General features: G+C 39.6%; 3 protein-coding genes across 3 annotated transcripts in view; all 3 read right to left on the bottom strand.

Moving 5' to 3' along the window:
- Window positions 1-5,498, bottom strand: part of LOC113650575 (desmoglein-2-like) — a 28,047-nt gene extending 22,549 nt beyond the window's left edge. Inside the window, 2 exon segments of the mRNA XM_047821377.1 lie at window positions 4,812-4,937; window positions 5,295-5,498. Coding sequence (XP_047677333.1) covers window positions 4,812-4,937; window positions 5,295-5,345 — 177 coding nt within the window. The 5' untranslated portion in view covers window positions 5,346-5,498.
- A 2,613-nt stretch (window positions 5,499-8,111) lies between these two features.
- The window catches only part of LOC113658408 (desmoglein-2-like), a 39,937-nt gene continuing 28,230 nt past the window's right edge, over window positions 8,112-19,818 (bottom strand). The window contains exon 15 of the mRNA XM_047821271.1: window positions 8,112-9,433. Within this exon, the coding sequence (XP_047677227.1) occupies window positions 9,074-9,433 (360 nt within the window). The 3' untranslated portion in view covers window positions 8,112-9,073. The remainder of the gene's footprint in view (window positions 9,434-19,818) is intronic.
- LOC113658428 (desmoglein-2-like) overlaps window positions 9,438-19,818 on the bottom strand; it is a 17,628-nt gene continuing 7,247 nt past the window's right edge. The window contains exons 6-15 of the mRNA XM_047821276.1: window positions 19,498-19,647; window positions 18,694-18,879; window positions 17,494-17,759; window positions 16,461-16,603; window positions 15,085-15,303; window positions 14,712-14,951; window positions 13,051-13,169; window positions 11,321-11,404; window positions 10,912-11,190; window positions 9,438-10,003 (exon numbers count right to left, since the gene is read on the bottom strand). Coding sequence (XP_047677232.1) covers window positions 9,467-10,003; window positions 10,912-11,190; window positions 11,321-11,404; window positions 13,051-13,169; window positions 14,712-14,951; window positions 15,085-15,303; window positions 16,461-16,603; window positions 17,494-17,759; window positions 18,694-18,879; window positions 19,498-19,647 — 2,223 coding nt within the window. The 3' untranslated portion in view covers window positions 9,438-9,466. The remainder of the gene's footprint in view (window positions 10,004-10,911; window positions 11,191-11,320; window positions 11,405-13,050; window positions 13,170-14,711; window positions 14,952-15,084; window positions 15,304-16,460; window positions 16,604-17,493; window positions 17,760-18,693; window positions 18,880-19,497; window positions 19,648-19,818) is intronic.

The raw sequence follows: 19,818 nt of genomic DNA, 5'->3' as shown, positions 1-19,818 counted from the left end.
GGCCCACCGAAAGAAACATGGATAATTATAGCTCCATGAAGCTCGAACTTTTGGCAGTGAAATGGGCAGTAACCGAAAAGTTTCGAGAATATTTGTTAGGGAGTAGCTTTACTATTTTTACTGACAACAATCCACTAAGTTATCTCCAGACTGCAAAATTGGGTGCGGTGGAACAGAGATGGGCTTCTCAATTGGCGTCGTTTAATTTCACTATAAGATATCGCCCAGGTCGTAGTAATGGTAATGCAGATGCCCTGTCGAGGCAATATTTAGAGAGGTTTGCTTCCGGGACTGACATTCCGCCCGTTTTGGGGGAGTCTTCGTCCAGAGAAGCATGGAGGGAGGTGGAGTGTAGGGAAGTTGTTGCCTTGGCCGGGCGGACGGTTGAGGACCTTTCTTTGCTTCAGGAAATTGATCCAGTGATTGGTCCAGTGTTAAAGTTTTTTCGTTCTGGGTGTCAGCCTAGATCAGAAGAGCGAAATGTGATGTCAGCAGGGAGTAAGGAGTTGTTGCGGCACTGGGATCGGTTAAGGGAGAAAGGAGGCGCGCTGCATCGTGTAATACGACTGCCAGGAGAGTGTAAAGAGACCTTCCAGGTTGTGCTTCCCAGATGTTTGCAGGATGAGGTGCTTCAAAGTGTGCATGATGGCCATGGGCATCAAGGCATTGATCGTACTTTCCAGCTGGTTCGTAGTCGGTGCTTTTGGCCAGGTATGACAAAAACAGTAGAACAGTGGTGTCAAAAATGTGAAAGATGCATTTTAAGTAAGGCAGTCCAACCAAAGATTCGGTCATTTCAGGGTACGCTTCAGGCCTCTGGTCCGCATGAGGTCTTGGCAATAGACTTCACAGTTTTGGAGCCAGCAAGTGATGGTCAAGAAAATATACTGGTTTTTACAGATGTTTTCTCCAAGTATACTCAAGCTATTGCGACCAGAGATCAGAGAGCTAGTACTGTTGCTCAGATGTTGGTGCAGCAGTGGTTTCATCGTTTCGGACCACCAAGTCGAATTCATTCGGACCAAGGGAGAAATTTCGAGAGTATGGTGATTCAGCAGTTGTGTAAAATGTATGGTGTCCAAAAGAGTAGGACCACTCCCTACCACCCTCAGGGAAACGGGCAGTGCGAAAGATTTAATCGCACCCTCCATGATCTGTTGCGGACTCTGCCACCAGCACAAAAGAGACACTGGCCCCGTCATCTTTCGCAGGTTGTTTATGCATATAATACCACCGCCCATCATGTGACTGGCATGACTCCTTATTATCTGATGTTTGGATGTGACCCTAGACTCCCAGTGGATTTCCTTTTAGGGAAGGGTGTTATGGAGGATAGTTTTGGTACCATTGAGGACTGGGTGCAGGGTCATCAAGAGAGTTTAAGGGTAGCACATAGTCATGTAAGGCAACAGTTGCAAGTTAAAGCAGAGAAGCGGAATAAACCACACAATGAGAGAGTAAATGATAAGGGATTACAAGAGGGACAGCTTGTGTATCTGAGGAATCATGTTAGGGGAAGGAATAAAAGTCAGTATTTTTGGGACCCATGTGTTTACAGGGTGGTCAGAGGTCCTTGTGGACACGAGGCCGTGTACTCCGTAAGACCGGTATCAGGGGAGGGCCCAGTTAGGACAGTGCATCGGTCGGAATTGAGGAGTGCTATACAAAAATCAAGTATTGATGCATCTGATTTGCCAATTGGACCGGGTACTGGAGATTTAGCTTTGAGTTCCTCAGTGGATGAGGAGGAGACATTTTGGGGGCCTCTTGTAATGGTGGAAGATCAGGTAGACGATGTTGATCACCTAGATGAGCTCATTTTAGTTCCTGACTCAGTTGCGACGGAAGAGGTAGAGCAGTCACAAAGTCCGGGTCCCTTGCGGCGGTCTAGTAGGACTTCTGCTGGTTGTCATTCTAACCCTTACAGATTGCCACGTTCTGTGGTTGCAGAGCAGTCAATTAATAGTGAATAACAGTTTTTGTTGATTTTTCCTTTTTTTTTTTTGTCATTGGGGCAATGACAAGAATTCCAGGGGGTGGATTGTAGCAAGGTAACAAAGAGGGGCGGGGTCTCTAACCCTATTACGGATTGCCAATAAGCCACGCTTATTTAAAGGACAGGCGAAAGCGAAGGGCGGCTGGGGTCCTGTTAGCAATTGCCCGGTGCGTGGCTTGTAGCTGTGTGGGACCATTAGTCCCGGTATATTTCCCCCGGTATAAGTATTTTACTGTTTTTAGCATGTGATAGTTTGAAACTCAGGATCATTGTGGATTTGTTTTGCCAAGGTATGTTTTTGTTGTTTTTATTTGCTTTGTTTGTGTGTTTGGTTATAAGTGATGTATGCAAATGATTTAATTTATTTAGAATGTGGGTTTGATGTTCGGGACCACCGTACAGTTGGCTGGTTGGTTTCGTTTCGTTAAGGTATGTTTAATTTTTATTTGGTTTGTTTATTTGAGTGTGACTGGTAATAATTAAATGGCCTATTTTGTTATAGGTTGTTGGATGATGACTAGTCGCTGTTCTCTTTTGGGTTTTCTTTTTTGTAAAATTGACTGCTCCCTGTGGTGAATGTATGTTAAATCCCTAGCCAGCTGGTGTTTTGTTTCTTTTCGAATTATTAAGTTTGTGTAATTTGGTTTAATGGTTGGCTAGGGGATTTTGTTTTTATTTTTATTTTTCCTTTCTCTTTTTAAGTACATTTGATTTTCTGTGTCTTCCTGTACCCTTTGGGTATACCCCTTGGGTAGCTTCCCACCAATTTGTGGGGAATCAGAGATGGGGATTGATAGAGCCCCAACAGGTTTTGTGTGCTTAATTGTGTGATGTATTGATATTGAGGGTGCATTATTAATGATTTGTGGTGGGTTTATGGGGCGGAGATTGCTGTGCTCATACAGTTTGCAGTGAAACTACTCTTCCCTGTAGGAAGCTCTATTATCTTTTGTCTGCTGAGTATACCATCTGAAGGAGGCTGCTCTGGGGGACTGTGTCCGGTCAGGGTGAACGACCCAAATTATTTTTATGTTCTGTTAAAGTTTAATGTGTTTTCTATTTTATGCTTACTGTGGTGGATTTTCTTTGTATGCACCTGAGTTGCCTGGGCATTCGGGTTGCTACATAACACTTAAGTTAAATTTTTACCATAGACGACTCATGGAAAAACACAATCTTCACGACATGCTTGAACGATAGATATCCAAAGAGATACAAGAAGTATCAATTTGAATCTCAGTTCTTTGAGAATATGTATAAAACGTTGGTCGTTATGACCCATTGTCCTTATGTTATTTGACAAAAACGCTGTACAGAAAGTTTGGGTTTTAAGATGCAAGAGTTACACGATCTGTTCTATGCAACAAAGTATGTTCAAACGCCGTAACTAACCTTTAAATAAGCCGCTATCGAGTGTAAGCATTTTTTTCTACTTTTCACGCGAAACAACACTTAAGTTAAATCCTTACCATAGACGACTCATGGAGATACACAATCTTCACAACATGCTTGAAGTCACTGACTTCTCTGGAAGACTTGTTCTTGAGAAATTCCAATAGTCAGGTATGTTGATCATGTATAACTATACTAATGATATAATCTGTTGTTTCCTTCATTCTGAGTATAACGTGTTGAAGGTTTGCTTCATAAGAAGTTCAGACTAAAGGAAACAAAACAAAACTATTTCTGTGTTGGTATTATACCGCGGAAGCTCTTATCTTTGGCTGGTCTAATGTGAAAGTCAGTTATGCGTTCACACGGGAACACTTTCAGAAATGCCTTAGCTGCCTTTTGTCAAATCCTTAACTTGTAAAACGTCTTTTCGTTCATATGCTAAGTGCACTTTTATTTTGAAAGTATGGTAAAAATGTATTGTTTTTTTTAGAACTGCAGTTAAAGAGAAAAATAACTTTAACTGACATCCTCAGGTACATGTACTCGAAAGGAATTTGCTTGTTTTAAATTTAAGCATTCAATGTTTTATGAATAAAAGGGTCCGATTTATACTTCTCATTACACTGGTACCATTTAACAATTACTTTAGCAAACAACTGAAGCCAGATTTTCCGATATAAAATATTTCATATATACAATACAGTCATAACAAACAGTCAAACAAAATTAGTCATCGATACCATTTAAAGTAAATGCCAACATAGTATCATGGCCAGTGTCATGATATCTATTTAGAACTATTTTGTAAATAAAATCATAGAAATATCTTGAGGTATCTTGTTATTTGGCATCAACTTTGGCATTTTGATCCTAAACTTTGGTATAATTGTCAACATCAAAATAATGGTATTGTGATGAACCTGAATTCAACCTCCAGGATGTCCTTTGTCTATTATTTACAGGAAGTCAACTAAATGTAAATAAACCGTAAATATACGAGTAGACTACTGTATGACCAGTTCTAGACTTTTGTACCTGTGCTCAGTGCGAAGACTAAAAAAACAAAGAAACTACCCGATGATTATTGTGTTCGTAAAAAGAAAGCCAAATCCTTGATAAAGGCTTTAAGTGTTTGAAAAAGAAAAACATAAAAAAAAAAAAATTCAAACTCTAAAGTCTATTTGAAAAAGAGATAAGGAATTTATAATATAATTTCTTTTTTTAGATATAATTTCTTTTTTTAAGTCACAAAGATTACTTAAAATTTTGCGTAGTACCAATGTAATGATGTGTAAGTACTCTAATTTTCATTTCAGTATCATTTAACATTCAGACATCCATGACGTTCAATGACCTTAATGAGAGCATGTTATAATTATTCATACTGTTAAGGTCTTATAAATTTCTTATAAACACCCACTTTGGCAATATATTCTTCTTGGGTATAATCCACGTTCTCAAGCAGCCGTTTTGGAGGGATGATCCAACCTCTTTTCTGTCTGCGAAGAGTTTGCGGCTCTGTTTTACCAGCTTCGACCCAGATTACCTGTTCAAATACATCACACGATATATAACACTTTCATAATCGTATCCGAATACCAATTCGGTGTCATAATTCTCAAGAAACACAGCCAGAAGGTCTGGAATTTTCCATTAAAGATAAAATGGCACGACAATCAACTGACTAAGAACTAAATTATTTAATTGTTACTCTTTTCTCATCAGTAACCAAGCAGAGCATACTAAACTCTCAACCATCCATAACCAATGAAACAAACGCATAAAGAACTATTTTTTATAAAGCATGAAATGATTAAAGTAACCAAACTAACAAACAAATACCAAAACCAAAATAATGCATAAATAAATTAACATATAAACACAAAAAACATGAAATACTTACAGTAGTAGAGAACATGGTTATGAATATGCAGAAAGTTAGAAACATTGTCATCAAAACAATAATCCACAAAAGTAGCCCAAGATGTGAATGTAAGTGTCGGTGTGTTAGTTGTGAGTGCTGCAGCTAGAGCTCTGAGCTTTGCATCCAGAGCGTAGGTGGTGCCTGTGTGTGGATTCATCACACCATTGGACACTACAGAGAAGGAGTCACCCTGCAAGAGAGAGAGATATACGTTTTTGAAAAGTCAAAGTCATGAATTAACCCTTCATCATTCGTATGACTACACCATTGAGCTCATCAGGCAATAGGCACCACATCACTACATAATAGTATTTATTTCCTGACAGTCAGTAAGAATCAGGCCATGGAAAATTATACTGGAGGAGATGCCTTAAACTGGGCTACATTTGACCCTCTGTGTCACCCATTTTGGCTTAGTGGGTAGCACATTTGCCTCACACCTCCATGGTCGGGGTTCGATTCCTGCCTCCGCCTTGTGTGTGTGGAGTTTGCATGTTCTCCCCGTGCCTCTGGGGTTTCCTCCGGGTACTCCAGTTTCCTCCCCTGGTCCAAAGACATGCATGGTAGGTTGATTGGCATCTCTGGAGAATTGTCCGTAGTGTATGAGAGTGTGTGTGCCCTGTGATGGGTTGGCACTCCGTCCAGGGTGTATCCTGCCTTGATATCCGATGACGCCTGAGATAGGCACAGGCTCCCCGTGACCCGAGGTAGTTCAGATAAGCGGTAGAAAGTGAGTGAGTGTCACCCATATTGGTTCGATCCTTTTTAGTGGTGAAGATTCAGGGATTCAGGCATGCCTTGACTCTGAGATTGAATCGAGTCTGGTTCCGTCAGCCCTTTACAGTGTAGTGAATGAATGAAAGTGTTTTGATTCATTGTGCGAGCATATGTGGCATGATATATTCAATCACTAGCTTGGTGGGAGTGTGTTTGTGTTGTAGGGAGTGTAGTACATGGCACATGTCAGATTTCCCACTTCCAAGGGCTCACTCTGGGAGCATAAATATTCCTGGGCCTCCCCCTGGGTTTGAAAGCTGGGACAGTCAGGGAGACTTGCTTGAAATTCTCACTCACTCTCACTCATTTTCTACCGCTTTATCCGAACTACCTCGGGTCACGGGGAGCCTGTGCTGATCTCAGGCATCGGGCATCAAGGCAGGAAACGCCCTGGACGGAGTGCCAACCCATCGCAGGGCATACACACACACTCATTCACTCACACAGTACGGACAATTTTCCAGAGATGCCAATCAACCTACCATGCATGTCTTTGGACCGGGGGAGGAAACCGGACCACCCGGAGGAAACCCCCGAGGCACGGGAGAACATGCAAACTCCGCACACACAAGGCGGAAGCGGGAACCCCGACCCTGGAGGTGTGAGGCGAACGTGCTACCCACTAAGCCACCGTGTCCCCTGAAATTCTCACATCAGGTTAAAGTCAAACATGTGATGAGTTGGTAGCTAGTACTGCTCCTCTGGCCCGTAAACCTCCTATTCAATAAAATCTTCAAGCCGGACAGATTTGTATCTTAATTTTAGGATGGACCTGCCTAGGCGTGCAGGCTGACCCATAGTGTTGAAAGGGATGGTAGGAGGCAGGATAGTGGAATGGGGGCCTGGAACAAGTGGATTGAGTGGTTTGTCACCAATGATGGGCAAGTTCCAGCCGGTGAGTTACTAGTTTGATTAGTTTGCATATCTTGAAGGACCTCAATGTACCTAGGACTGAAGTTCCTACATGAATGTGGTTGCCACAAAGGGATGGTGAGTCAGTTTCTTTCACAGGGTTGATATTAGGTGTTTTGTCCCCTATGACAGTCGTCTAGGCCTCGTGAGTTAGTAATTCGAGTAAAGGGGATGAGTGAGTAGGGGGTGGAATTGAATAAACGGACTTTGTGAATCGATCTGTAATAACTAGAATGTTGGTGTTACCTTCTGATTCAGGCAGGTTGCTTAGAAAATGTATTGCTACTGTATGTTGCACCAGTGCCATTGGGGTGTGAGCAGAACTTGCGCAAACCTTGGTTTCCTCGGTAAGCAATGTTAATACGCAGGAGGTGGGAAGTGTTGGATTTTCAGTCAGCTCTGGGCTTCACAGAATGGATGTGGAAAGCAGCATCTGCTTTAGTGTTCTTTGAGCCAGTGTGATAAGACAGAGTAAAATGGAAGTGGGCAAAGAAAAGTGACCAGAAGGCTTGCCGAGGTACTACACGTTTTTGATTGGTGTAAATCATATGCAGATGTTCAGATAGGAAGATTCCAACCAGTTTCTACACTTCTTTAAATTCAACTTGACAGTCATCAACTCTCAGCTAATTCCTGGTTTATAATTTTGCTCAGCAAGGCCTATGGATGGAGTTTGGGCTTCTCCCTGAAACCCTGTGACTTCCATTTCAGAGGCATCCACTACTACAACGAAGGGTATTGCTGGTCAAAGTACATAAACATTTGAGCTGAATGCAACTTTGTACTTTGGACAAGGCTTGCTCAGCTACTGGGTTCCACGCCAGGTGCTTTGCAGCTCTTTGATAATTTAGGAGTGTGCCAGTTTATGACTACCCAAGGAAAATATCTTTGTGTTCATCAATCAAATAAGGTTCCAAATACTTGTAGAATCTGTACCAAAACACATTCAATATATTCTAGAGGCTAACAATGATCCAACATATTATTAATATTGTTTACATATTTCCCCATTATATCTCGAAAATCAGTACAAATAATTATGGCAAACCTGACATACCAAACCTGTCCAGCAGAGGGAGGCACAAGAGCACAAGACAAATGATTGACAGGGTTAATATCTGGGACAGAGCCAAAATGGCATTATCACGTCAAAAGAAATTTGCATTTAAGTCATATTTGCAAAAAAGAAAAAAAAAAACAGGTCGGGAAGTAGAAATTCCTGTCTTGTGTCGAAAAACTAGTTCTGAATCCAAAAGAAGAAACAGAGGATGGCTTCCAGTTTGCTCCAACACAGTATTAGAGATTTTGATCGGTCTTACAGCACAATTTCGACCGTTGCTCGTACCAAAGGGCGTTCAATTCTCGTGCGATTTAGAGTGCGTCAGTCACTCTAAATCATAGATTTAAAGAGACAGCTTAGCAGCACCAATTTATGCTAATAACAAAACATCAGAACTATAACAGAATACTAGAGTTATGCATTGTTACTGTAGAAAAACATAATAAGTGAAAACCGTTGTGCTTTCATGTATTCTCTCTCTTCTCCAGAAGAATCACAGACCGAATTACAGACTGTTTTTCGACTAACCCAGCAATCATCTAATATTTTTAGTGGTTAATTATACAGTCGTAAGATGCTTGTTGCGGTAGGGAATAAAACTGCACTCCAATCTGCAAAATCAACAATTAGTGACCCAGCAGGTTCGACACTATTGTAGCTAGTCTTATTATAAGCTTGCTAATATTTACATATGTATAATAATCAAATATGTAAAGTTCTAACTCCTAGACGTAAAACAAAACATGACCGTGTCCATGACCATTCAAAAATGGCATATGGCTTGTATTTTAATAATTAAGTTAAAATTAAAGGATTAGTCACTTACTCATGGCACTCACTCGGAATTACATTAACAGATGTTCAAAAAGTCTCTCTTTATTAGTTTTTCTTCTAGGAATTCAGTTCTTTGCCATATTCATCACAGCACGAATGGCTGCATGTGTTAAATGCTGAGTAAATGGAAATGTGGCATATACCTGTAGAATGAGTGAGAATGTTTGTAGTAGCATTAGGAGGTGGACATGGAGCTTGATTGGAAACTTTTCTTGACAACTGAAACCCGTTTCTCTCGCACTTCTTGGTGAGTACCATCATTTGGCACAGAAAATAGATCTTTCTGAGATACGGAAATGGGATTTGGGAAACCTGATGCATTTCCTATAGCCAAGCTCCCTCCACTTTGCCCTTCGATCTGTATATGCTGACTCTTTCTGATGCTGGAGTGTGAGGAGCTCTGCATGACATGTGCAGGCTCTGTGCTCTCTACTCGTTGTCTCTCCATAACACGAAAGGTACCAGAAACAGTGCCCTGAGGCTCAGAGCGGCCTGAGAAACCACGCACCAGTGTGCCTCCAATTCCTGGATCCACCAGAACTCTGGTGTTTGCTTGCTGCAGCCGCTTCTAGCTTCTGGTCAAATCCTGAGTGTTCAGGATTTGACCAGAAGCTAGAAAAAGAGCAGGCTGACGCTGTTGCTCCACTACGTACATAGGTGTAGAGGAAAGGTAGACAGGTGGCTGCTGGATGAACACAGTTTGGCCCACAGTTGCTGCTGATGTAGCGCCTCCACTGCTAACATTCTCTGCATAATTTGTAGTGGTGATTTGGGTGGTGGAGGAGAAGCTGGATGCAGAGACAGAGGTCGCTTCATTGTGAACAACATCAACAGCACCTTTCACATTGACGCCCACTTGTGAACTGGAGGAGATGTTTATGTCAGGCGTGGGAGAGGAGCTGACCTCGAGTTCCATGGACCAGCCACCGCATATCTCACCGAGCCTTTTGAACTTAGGTCCGAGGTCATCGAGGAAATCTAATTCTTTGTCTTCAGTCATGTAGTTGTCTTCATCAAAGTAGCTTGCGACTGAGCTGAGGTCTTCGTCGTCATACACCAGCAGCTGGTTCGTATCGGCTTCCTGGTCTGTAATTTCCCACGATTTCTGTAACAACACACAGTGCACAACACTGCTAATTCATATTATTCACCCAACAGTTAACAACAACAGTTAGACTCAGAATAAGATCAGCCCAGTCCAGCTAAAGAATTGACAGATGCATAACTGAACCAATTAGACCAAATGAAACTTTTTAGGCTTCTGTTAAATGACAGGATGCAGAAAGAATGTTTCAGGGGTGGAAATTTGGAGAAAATATTCTAGATGTAAATCACAGTCTTTCTTCTCACTCTCACTCATTTTCTACCGCTTATCTGAACTTCTCGGGTCACGAGGAGCCTGTGCCTTTCTCAGGTGCCATCGGGCATCAAGGCAGGATACACCCTGGACGGAGTGGCAACCCATCACAAGGCACACACACACACACACTCTCATTCACTCACACACTACAGACAATTTTCCAGAGATGCCAATCAACCTACCATGCATGTCTTTGGACCGGGGAGAAAACCGGAGTACCCGGAGGAAACCCCCGAGGCACGGGGAGAACATGCAAACTCCGCACACACAAGGCGGAGGTGGGAATCAAACCCCCAACCCTGGAGGTGTGAGGCAAACGTGCTAACCACTAAGCCACCGTGCCCCCACAGCCTTTCTTGATTACTTTAAAAACACATGCATTTACTATTCCACCCAAATCATTCCACATGAAGTTGAAATGAAATATTTTTAATGCATTGCGGGGTAACAGACTCTCACGTCTTTGCAAGTCTTTCACAAATCTGGTACTGTATTGTGGTGAGAAGAGGTAGGGCAGAGGTGAAGATAGTACTGGCACTGCAACTTAATCGTAGTTGTTCCTACTTTGAGATGACTTCTGACCCTGTGAGATTAATAAACTTATGACATGCTGACATTCTCATGGTTCTGTTCTCCATAAGAAATTTACTAACCATTGCATAGTACGCGTTTAAGAAGTCCTCGGATAGCGCCATGGAATCCAGGGTGCTCGCTGTAAAAAATTCAGACTGTCTTCTGTTTCCAGTTGCGTTAAAATATTCAGCATGTTTACGAAGCCACTTTATGTATTCCTCTTCAGATTCCCATCCAAATTTCCTCCAGTGTTCATGTGCTCGCCATCCAGCTCCCCATCCAGCTCCCAATCCAGCTCCCCATCTGCTGCCACTGCCACCTTCTCCAGTCACGTGCATCTGATGCATCAGTGCTAGTTCCTGATGACATGGAGATAGAAGACTGCATTTTAGCATGTCGTCTTGGTAGGATTTCAACAATTCTCCATTAGAAGAAAGCAGAATTCATTAAAAATGCTAACATCCATTTGCTAATTTGATTATACTTAACTGTTTGATATGCGTTCGTAAATCCTGATTCAGCTTCCAGTTTCACGCTGCTGCCATTCTTGGGCATGGCAACAAGACATAGTTCCTGATGAAACAGAGACAGAACACTGCATTTTAGCAGTTGGAAGGATTTCACAAACTCTTCACAAAAGTTTATATATCTATATTATTTATCTATATTCTAAACAAAGTCAGGTCTTCCTAAAGCATGGGGTGTTATCTTCTGGACTTCCACTTACTTCTCCCTTGGCATTGCTGAAATACAAAATCTATAAACCATGAGGTAAGTTACGTCACTCATAGCATTTTTTTGCACGACTTTCATAGTGCTGTCAAGACCGACTCTGAATTACCTATAATCCTCTATGCAAATATCTTGCTCTGAATTTGGTTACCTTTTTTGACCTAGGTCCCATGTGAGCAGTGCTAAAGTTAGCTTAGAATATCAAAAGGTTGTCAAACACAGCCTCAAACATTCTGAGCAATATCACTTAATTACCATCACAAAAAAAGCAGCGGAAAGTGACTGCACTAGTGACTGTATGCACTTCTTCCGGTGAATTCAATAGACAAAATCTCAGTTTTAAGCAGCCAATTAATGTTTTGTATTGTAATGCATTTCTTTACACACCGTATTGGTTTCCTATTGTTATGTAGCTTGATTGTATTTGTTTTCCTTATTATATACTGTATATTGGGCTAAATGAATGAATAAAACAAACTGTTCACTTTTATTATTTAAAAATAAACAGTACAGAAAAAAATATTTTATCAGTATTAATTATTATTATTATTATTATTATTATTATTATTATTATTATTATTATTATTACTGTTATTTTTGTTATTATTATTATTGTTTTATTGTTATTGTTATTATCATTATTATTATTAATTGTAGTAGTTGTAGTTAATATAAACGTATTATATGTGAAGAATTCCACTGTGCTGCTGCCTATTCATTGTAAACACCCCTACAATTTCAAGTTGTATTTGCCTGCTACGTAGGTTCGGGGTCCTTGGTTCAATCCTGAGCTATGGTTACTGTAACACACCAAAGAAGCATGGCGATAACTTGTTTAATTCTTGTAGCTGTTGGAGTGGATGCAGGAAGAGTGGAGACTATGAAAAATATATGAATCAATAATTAAGAGAATTTTAATAATTAACTGGACGCAGTCAGTTTCTCAGGTCTTTAAACAGATGCATAAATTCTTAAAACTAAAAAAAAAAAAAGGTATTGTATTTTAAATCAGAAATGTATATTTATATATATAAATATATATATAAATATATATATATATATATATATATATATATATATAAAGCGAATGTATCATAATTGTAGAAAATGGAGAAAAGCCAACAGTTGTCCAATTTCATGTATTTCATTGGGTTCAAGATGTCACTCGATTTATTTCTATATAATAAAAGTAATTTTTAAGGCTTGAAAATAATCTATTCATTTCCAGCGGTAACAATATTAATGTTATAGATATCCGGATCCACTGCAACCCTGACCAGGATAAAAAAGCTTACTTAATATTAATGACTGAAGACAATTTAACTTCTGTGCCTAACAAAAGAAAAATCAACCTAACCTTTAAAGAAACTCCTCCTACTTGTTCAGGATATACATACTTCATTTTTGTTACATAGCTACAACAAGTGCTATCAAACAGCTGCTCCCTTGAGAGCTTGGACTCTAATATGAATCATAACACACACTACCTTATCCTCTCCTTGGCCTTCAGTGTTATATACGATGAGCTTCTGTTCTGCATAGAAGGGGAATTCACGGGGATCAGATTTAGTTCCACACTCACACATCAGCAAAATCAGTGGAATCGCTGCAAAGACATTTAACATTGATCACAGCTCAAACCTGACAGAGACAACAGTCAATCTTAGCCCTTCTACATCAGAATGGTCAAGTCAAGTCAAGTCAAGTCAAGTCAAGAAGCTTTTATTGTCATTACACCATATATAGCTGTTACAGTACACAGTGACATGAGACAACGTTTCTCCAGGATCAGGGTGTTACATAAAACGAAGACAGGGCTAAGGACATGTAAGTAGTCTTAGCCACATGAAGTGCAACTGTGCAACCCCGGTGCAAACAGTGCAGGACAAGACAAACAAGACAGTGCAGGACAAAAAACAGTGCAGACATTAAGCTACAAGACAATACAAAATGTACAAAAAATGCAATACACAAAAGACAATAAACAGTAACAGAAACAGCGCCGACCGACCAGTGTAAACACTGTACTGTGTGTATACTGTGTGTATACTGTGTGTAAATACTAAATGTTCATACAATATTTTGTGCAGTAAAAGAATGAACAGCAGCAGGTCCTTTGGATTATATATAGAGTTGTGCAAAAAACAGCAGATGAATGAAATGTTGTATAGTACGTGCGTAATGGCTGAGATATTGTAAAATATATGCAAAAACAGCTGAAATGTTGGACAGTATGTGCAAAAACAGCAGAAAAGTGTGCAAAACAGTGTGTGTGTTTTGTGAGGGTCTGTGCAGTCCATACAGATGATGTGTGTGTATGTTGTGCTCAGTATAGTACAGTTCAGTTATTGAGAAGCACCGTATTGAATCCGGAGAGGCCGCTGCGTGCAACTGCCGTGCCGCCATCTTGGAACAGTTTGATGGTTTAAGATAAAGAATGGTTTAAAACAAAGTGTCTGGGTTTATCTTCGTCTTTGCAGTTGATTGGACTGTGAAGTATACCCACATCACAAAGAAGGGAATCTGATGGAAATTCACTAGTAAAAGATTTTGCCTATGCCAATGATATTGTCAGTGCTTGGAAAAGACAGTAGCATTAAAAGAGGCAGCAAAGCAAATTAGTCTGAGAATAAACTCTCACTATCACTATGATTGATCTGAAGACATCAGCAAAATACAGCTCCAGGATGAAACTCGTCAATGTAGTACTTCAAGATTCTAAAATGTGTTCCACGGGAAGTGGCTGAGAAGGATCCTGGGAATCTTTTAGTCAGATAATGGATGTATACAGGACACAGGACATGAGAGGAGTAACTGTGTAAAGTTCACACTCACATGGACACCAAGAGAGGTGAAGGGGAAACGGAATGAAGTGGACCACCCGAAGGAGTGTGAAGAGTTCAGGCATATAGGGCTATTGTAAAAGACCAAGGTGGCAACTAAAAACACAAAGGTATGGATGGAATACTTAGTGGCTGTAATGCTAAAGGGCATGAAGAGGATGTTGTCGAAAGATTTATCATGCAAATTTGTATTTTGAGGTCTAACCCTGGTTTTGTTACTTAAGCTCAGAGCATTATTTTAAACTTATATTCAAAATGAGTAGAACAGTAGAGAATATAAAAAGTGCTGAGGTGATGGTACTTACCCGCGAGAAGCAGGATTCCTATCAGAAGTGTCAGAGCACCGTCTGCTCCCAGTACAGTAGCATTGCGGCTCTGTCTCGCAGATTGGCATGTTGGATTGTTTGGGTCCTTGCATGTACACACGGTTAACTGAAGCTTTTGAATTTCAGAGGACTTTCCTCCATTGTCTTTGACCACCAGATTTACTGTGTATATTTCCGGCCACAGGTTTTCCTCCTTGCTGCGCAAAATATGTGTTGTTGCTGTAAAAGGAATTAATTTAGTCATGAGATACAAAAAAGAGAAACAAGTACAAGGTTATAAATTGAGCATTTACATTTATGTTAGTGTTAAAGCATTAATGTTAAACCACAGCAAAAGAGTTATAAACCTAACCATTGTGATAACCTAAGCTCCATTTCTCTGTGTCCTTGGTAACCAGTGTGAAATTAAAAGGTTCTGCGTAGGGGGAACGATCCCCATCTTTGGCGGTGACGTACACTTCTTTGCTGCCGTAACATATAGTAACGAACGAGTTGGCCAGAATCGGAGAGTTGTCGTTGATATTCTCCACCTGAATCACAAGAGTTCCTGTCGCAGTTTTGAATGGAAATTCTAAGGAAAATTTTGAGACATTAATATATTTGAGATTAATATATTATATTATAAGTGATACACATATACATGACTTTATAATGTAATTCATGTATTCATTTATTATACACTGAGACTAAAATGTAGCACTCCATACTTGAAAAACACCAAAATAATAAATAAAACAGAACTCCACCTCCTCAAATCTTATGAGCATTAATTCCCAGTTTCAACTGAGAGACAACTCATACACAAACATTCCCTATGTTTTTAGTTTAGATTTCAATTTTAGTTTAAAACTAATGAAAGTTGATTTAAAACTTTCATTGATAAATTGCAGAATCTGCTTCTGTTCAGTTTCGTTGACTATCAGAAAAACAAAACATGTGCTCATGTTTAATGTAAACACGCACATAAATTCTATGTATACAGTAGGTATACTGTTAGATAAAGAAAATAAGGCCGTATTTATATAGTATACAAAACAGCAATGTGTAATCAGCTCCATGTTGGAGTACTGAGAGGTTTCACCATTATTTTGACTTCTCACACATGACTTGAATCAAGCATCAGGACTGATCTCTAGATTGATTGATAAAAAAAACAAAAACAAAAAAAAAACATAAAGTGAAATACAGCTAAATATAGTGACCCATACTCAGAATTCGTTCTCTGTGTTTAACCCATCCAAAATGCACAAACAGCAGTGAACACACACACCCAGAGCAGTAGCCAGCCCTTTATGCTGCAGTGCCCGTGGAGCAGTTGGGGGGTGGGGTGGGGGCTATTGCCTTGCTCAACGGCACCTCAGTCGTGGTATTGCCAGCCCGAGACTCGAAACCACAACCTTAGGGACAGGAGTCAAATTCCCTAACCTTTAGGCCACGACTTTCCTATGTAAGTCCCCACGACTAATAAGTCCCTAATAAGTCCCCACGATTCTAGACAGTTTCTGAATCTCCAAATGAAGCAAGAGAAGTAACTGTTTATGTCTGTTATACCATTAGTAAAAGGAGGATCTAACTCTTTCTGTGGAAACATTACATGTATACAAAGAGAGAAATATGTATATAAATAAATATAAAGTGTGACCTTGTCATTCTTTAATACATTTTCAACATGTTACACAAAGTACTGAAAGACCAGCTATGTGGCTACTCTGATCCTGGTTAACTTACCTTTAGTGACTGCTATAATTTTGACATAGTATCTTCCATTTTTCAATTCCTTCGACTCATAGTCTAGATAATTGTTGAGTTTGATGTCGCCTGTATGCTCATCAATGCTCACCCACTGGTAAACATCTTCTTGTTTGAAATACCTACAACAATACAACAATGCTATCAATTTTTAGACCTAACATTTTCAGCCATAACTTTAAACAAAAATTCAGAACGTTTTTGAACAATGTTTTTAAATTCAGAAAGGGCAATAAATAAATAGGAATAACACCTATAAACTACAGAATGTCCAATAACAGCCACACTCAAATGTTGTACCACATTTTCTGATATCTGGGAGGGTGGTACCATGCTCCCTCAGATCTTCTATGTTTTCTACCACACTCTATCAGATCTTCCAAGTGCTGTACCATGCTATCTCAGATCTTCTATGTTGTCTACCACACTACCTCAAATTCAGATCTACTAGCACTACTCATTTGGTCCCATCATCTCTCAGGGTAAGAGTTAGGTATGCATCAGACTCTTTTCTGTTCTGCTATTGAGGTGGTGGAAGGAACTTCCCCTAGACATCCCATCCATAGTGTCACCATCGAGTTTCCTCGAAAGGAAACTGGGTTACATACGTAACCTGGTGTAACCTTATATGCTTCAAAAATAAGAGAATAAGAGCAAAACCTTGACCAAGTTATTTTAATCATTTATTTTATATGTAAACCACTATAATATGCAAAATTTACTAATTCTCTTCTCTCACCATTTAAAATATGAATGAATTCTATTCTTCTCATTTGCCACTTTAGTATAATTAAGCTAAGGCCATTATGCACCGTTTCCTAATGAAATCTAAATCCCAATTTCTGACCAAACCCAGAGCTGTTAACAGGTTTACCATTGAACCACTACAGTCCATAAATAAAATGATTATGTTCCTGCAACTAATGCAATATGTTCACTGGTCAAATCCACCACTGGCTTCATTTGTATGAGAGGGAAAGCAAAAGTTTTTCTATATTTTTTTATTTCTCACCTGACGTTAGTGGCCGTCAACAACGTATCAGTGTCTTTGGCTTTGAAGGTGGCGATGACCTTCGTCAGATCAGTGAGTTCTGTGTTTTCAGTGACACTGACAACTAACATTTGAGGGCTGAAATGAGGGGCTTCAAGCACGTTCAGGACTTTTATTTTTATGGGGTATTCTAAAATCTTGTCATTCACCACTGACTTATGATAAGGTGCCTTGTTGTTGACCACCACTTTCAGACTGATCTCCTTTATCTCCTCAAAGTTCAGCTCCTTTAAGAGATAAAACAATATTAATGAATTCAGATAATAAGAGAAAATAAGTGTTTATGTAGAAACAGTAAAACGAATTAAATGCTATTGTTGTCGGCTAAGAATATGAATACTTTTTGTATTGCATTGTGTTGCAATTTGTACACAGTTTAAAACATTATCATGATAAAATACCAGCGATGTATTATTCTGGACTTAACCTTTGTGCTTAACCTTTGTGCATCGTATTTCCACACAATTTTGGAGTTTGTTGTAAACCAAAAATCATAACGCAATAGTTTATTTTTAAGGTTTAGGTGCAGATTTCTAAGTCTTGATGATTCTCAGCATGTTCTTTTAGCCCCAGTCATATTAAAGGGGATTGAAATAATCTTTTAGATATCCAAATCCTCCCTTAAAAACATTGCAAGTGTTAGCTTTGGACATTTTGCTACTTTCTATACAACTTTTAGGGTTGTGGTAGCTCGGTGGTTAAGGTGTTGGGCTACTGATCGGAAGATTATGGGTTTGAACCCCAGATACACCAAGCTGCCACTGCTGGGTCCCTGAGCAAGGCCCTTAACCCTCAGTTGCTCAGTCTGGATAAGGGTGTCTGCTCTATGCCATAAATGTAAACTTTTCATTAGCATGCAAAAGTGCTAATCAACTAAAAAATGGGAGGTTTTGGCTAATTTATGTTAAATGACAACACAAAAAGCACAAGATTCACAGTGGAGCTCATGAACAATAGACAAGAGGTCTGTAATTTCTTTAATTGTACAATCTTAACATAGACATCTTAAGCCACCATTATTCAGTTATTTGTGCAAACATTTAGTCTTTAACATACACAATAAAGCCCTCAACTATTCATTCAAGACTGTTGGGTTAAATAAATGCTTCCAGGACGATCAGATTGTTCATTAGTTGTGTCGTTGAAAATGAGCTTTCTTACCTTAGTGACCATCAGGATGCCATCATTAGATTCGAAGTCTGTGATGATGTTGAAGTAACCGGCCTCATTTCCTGAAATGATGGTGTACACGGCTTCCCAGTTCTTAGTGTACTTCTGGTCCTTGTCTATGGTTTTAATCCGGATCACTTCCTTATTCTTGAGATTCTCCTCCACCTTGCCTTCGTACTGCACACACCACACACATATAAGAAGAACAAGAAGAAGCGTTCAGCCATTTGTCAGATTTTTATACTCTGGTTTGATTGTTTGTTTGTTGCTGATTGTAGACTAGTCCCATATTAAAAACAAACAAACAAACAAACAAATAAATAAAATTTATATTCTGAATTTAACCTTAATGGCTCAAGCATCACAACGCATCGAATTTTCACTTAAATAGTCTATACCAATATAAGGTAAACTTCACCATGCTTCACCATCCTTCAGCCATCTAAATAGAATAGAAGCTTTTATTTTGTCCCATATAAATTAAACGGTGAAATTATTTCTTGACATATCCCATCTTTTTGGAGGTTGTGGCCAGAGCACTGGGTCAGCCATGATACAGCACCACTGGAGCCTTGCTCAAGGGCCCAAAAGTGGCAGCTTGCCAGTACTTGGCTGCCTTAGCAGCTTGAGCCACCACTGCCCATAATAGGTAATTAAATAATAAATAATTGTCACTTATTGAGCGTTTGCGTATTCAGGTTTTCAGGTTTTGCTTTTCACAATTAGACTTACCGGCTTCATGTAACTTCATTTAGGAATTTATAATAACAAATGAATCCATAGAAAAACACTCACAAATTCATTCTCCAATGTAGGGATATTATCATTGACATCAAGTATGCTGATGGTCACAGTTCCTGTTCCTGTACTTGGTTTGTTGTTGGGATCATGGTCACTTCCGTCCATATCTGTAGCCGTGATTATCAGTTTGTACGTTTCTTGTTTCTTAATTAGAAAAGAGAAGATGAACATAACATGATCTCATAAATCGTAACAACTTAAAAATTATTGTTATTGGATTATTTCATGTATTAAAGAAGCACTCAGTAAAATATCAGTAGAATGGCTCACACAGCCGTGAGGAAGTGAGTGAGTGTGTGTAAGTGAGTGAGTGTG

The sequence above is a fragment of the Tachysurus fulvidraco genome, chromosome 1 (assembly GCF_022655615.1).
Source record: "Tachysurus fulvidraco isolate hzauxx_2018 chromosome 1, HZAU_PFXX_2.0, whole genome shotgun sequence".
Lineage (NCBI taxonomy): Eukaryota > Metazoa > Chordata > Actinopteri > Siluriformes > Bagridae > Tachysurus > Tachysurus fulvidraco.
The sequence above is the reverse complement of the archived record's forward strand: the minus strand, read 5'-3'. Positions and strand labels throughout refer to the sequence as shown.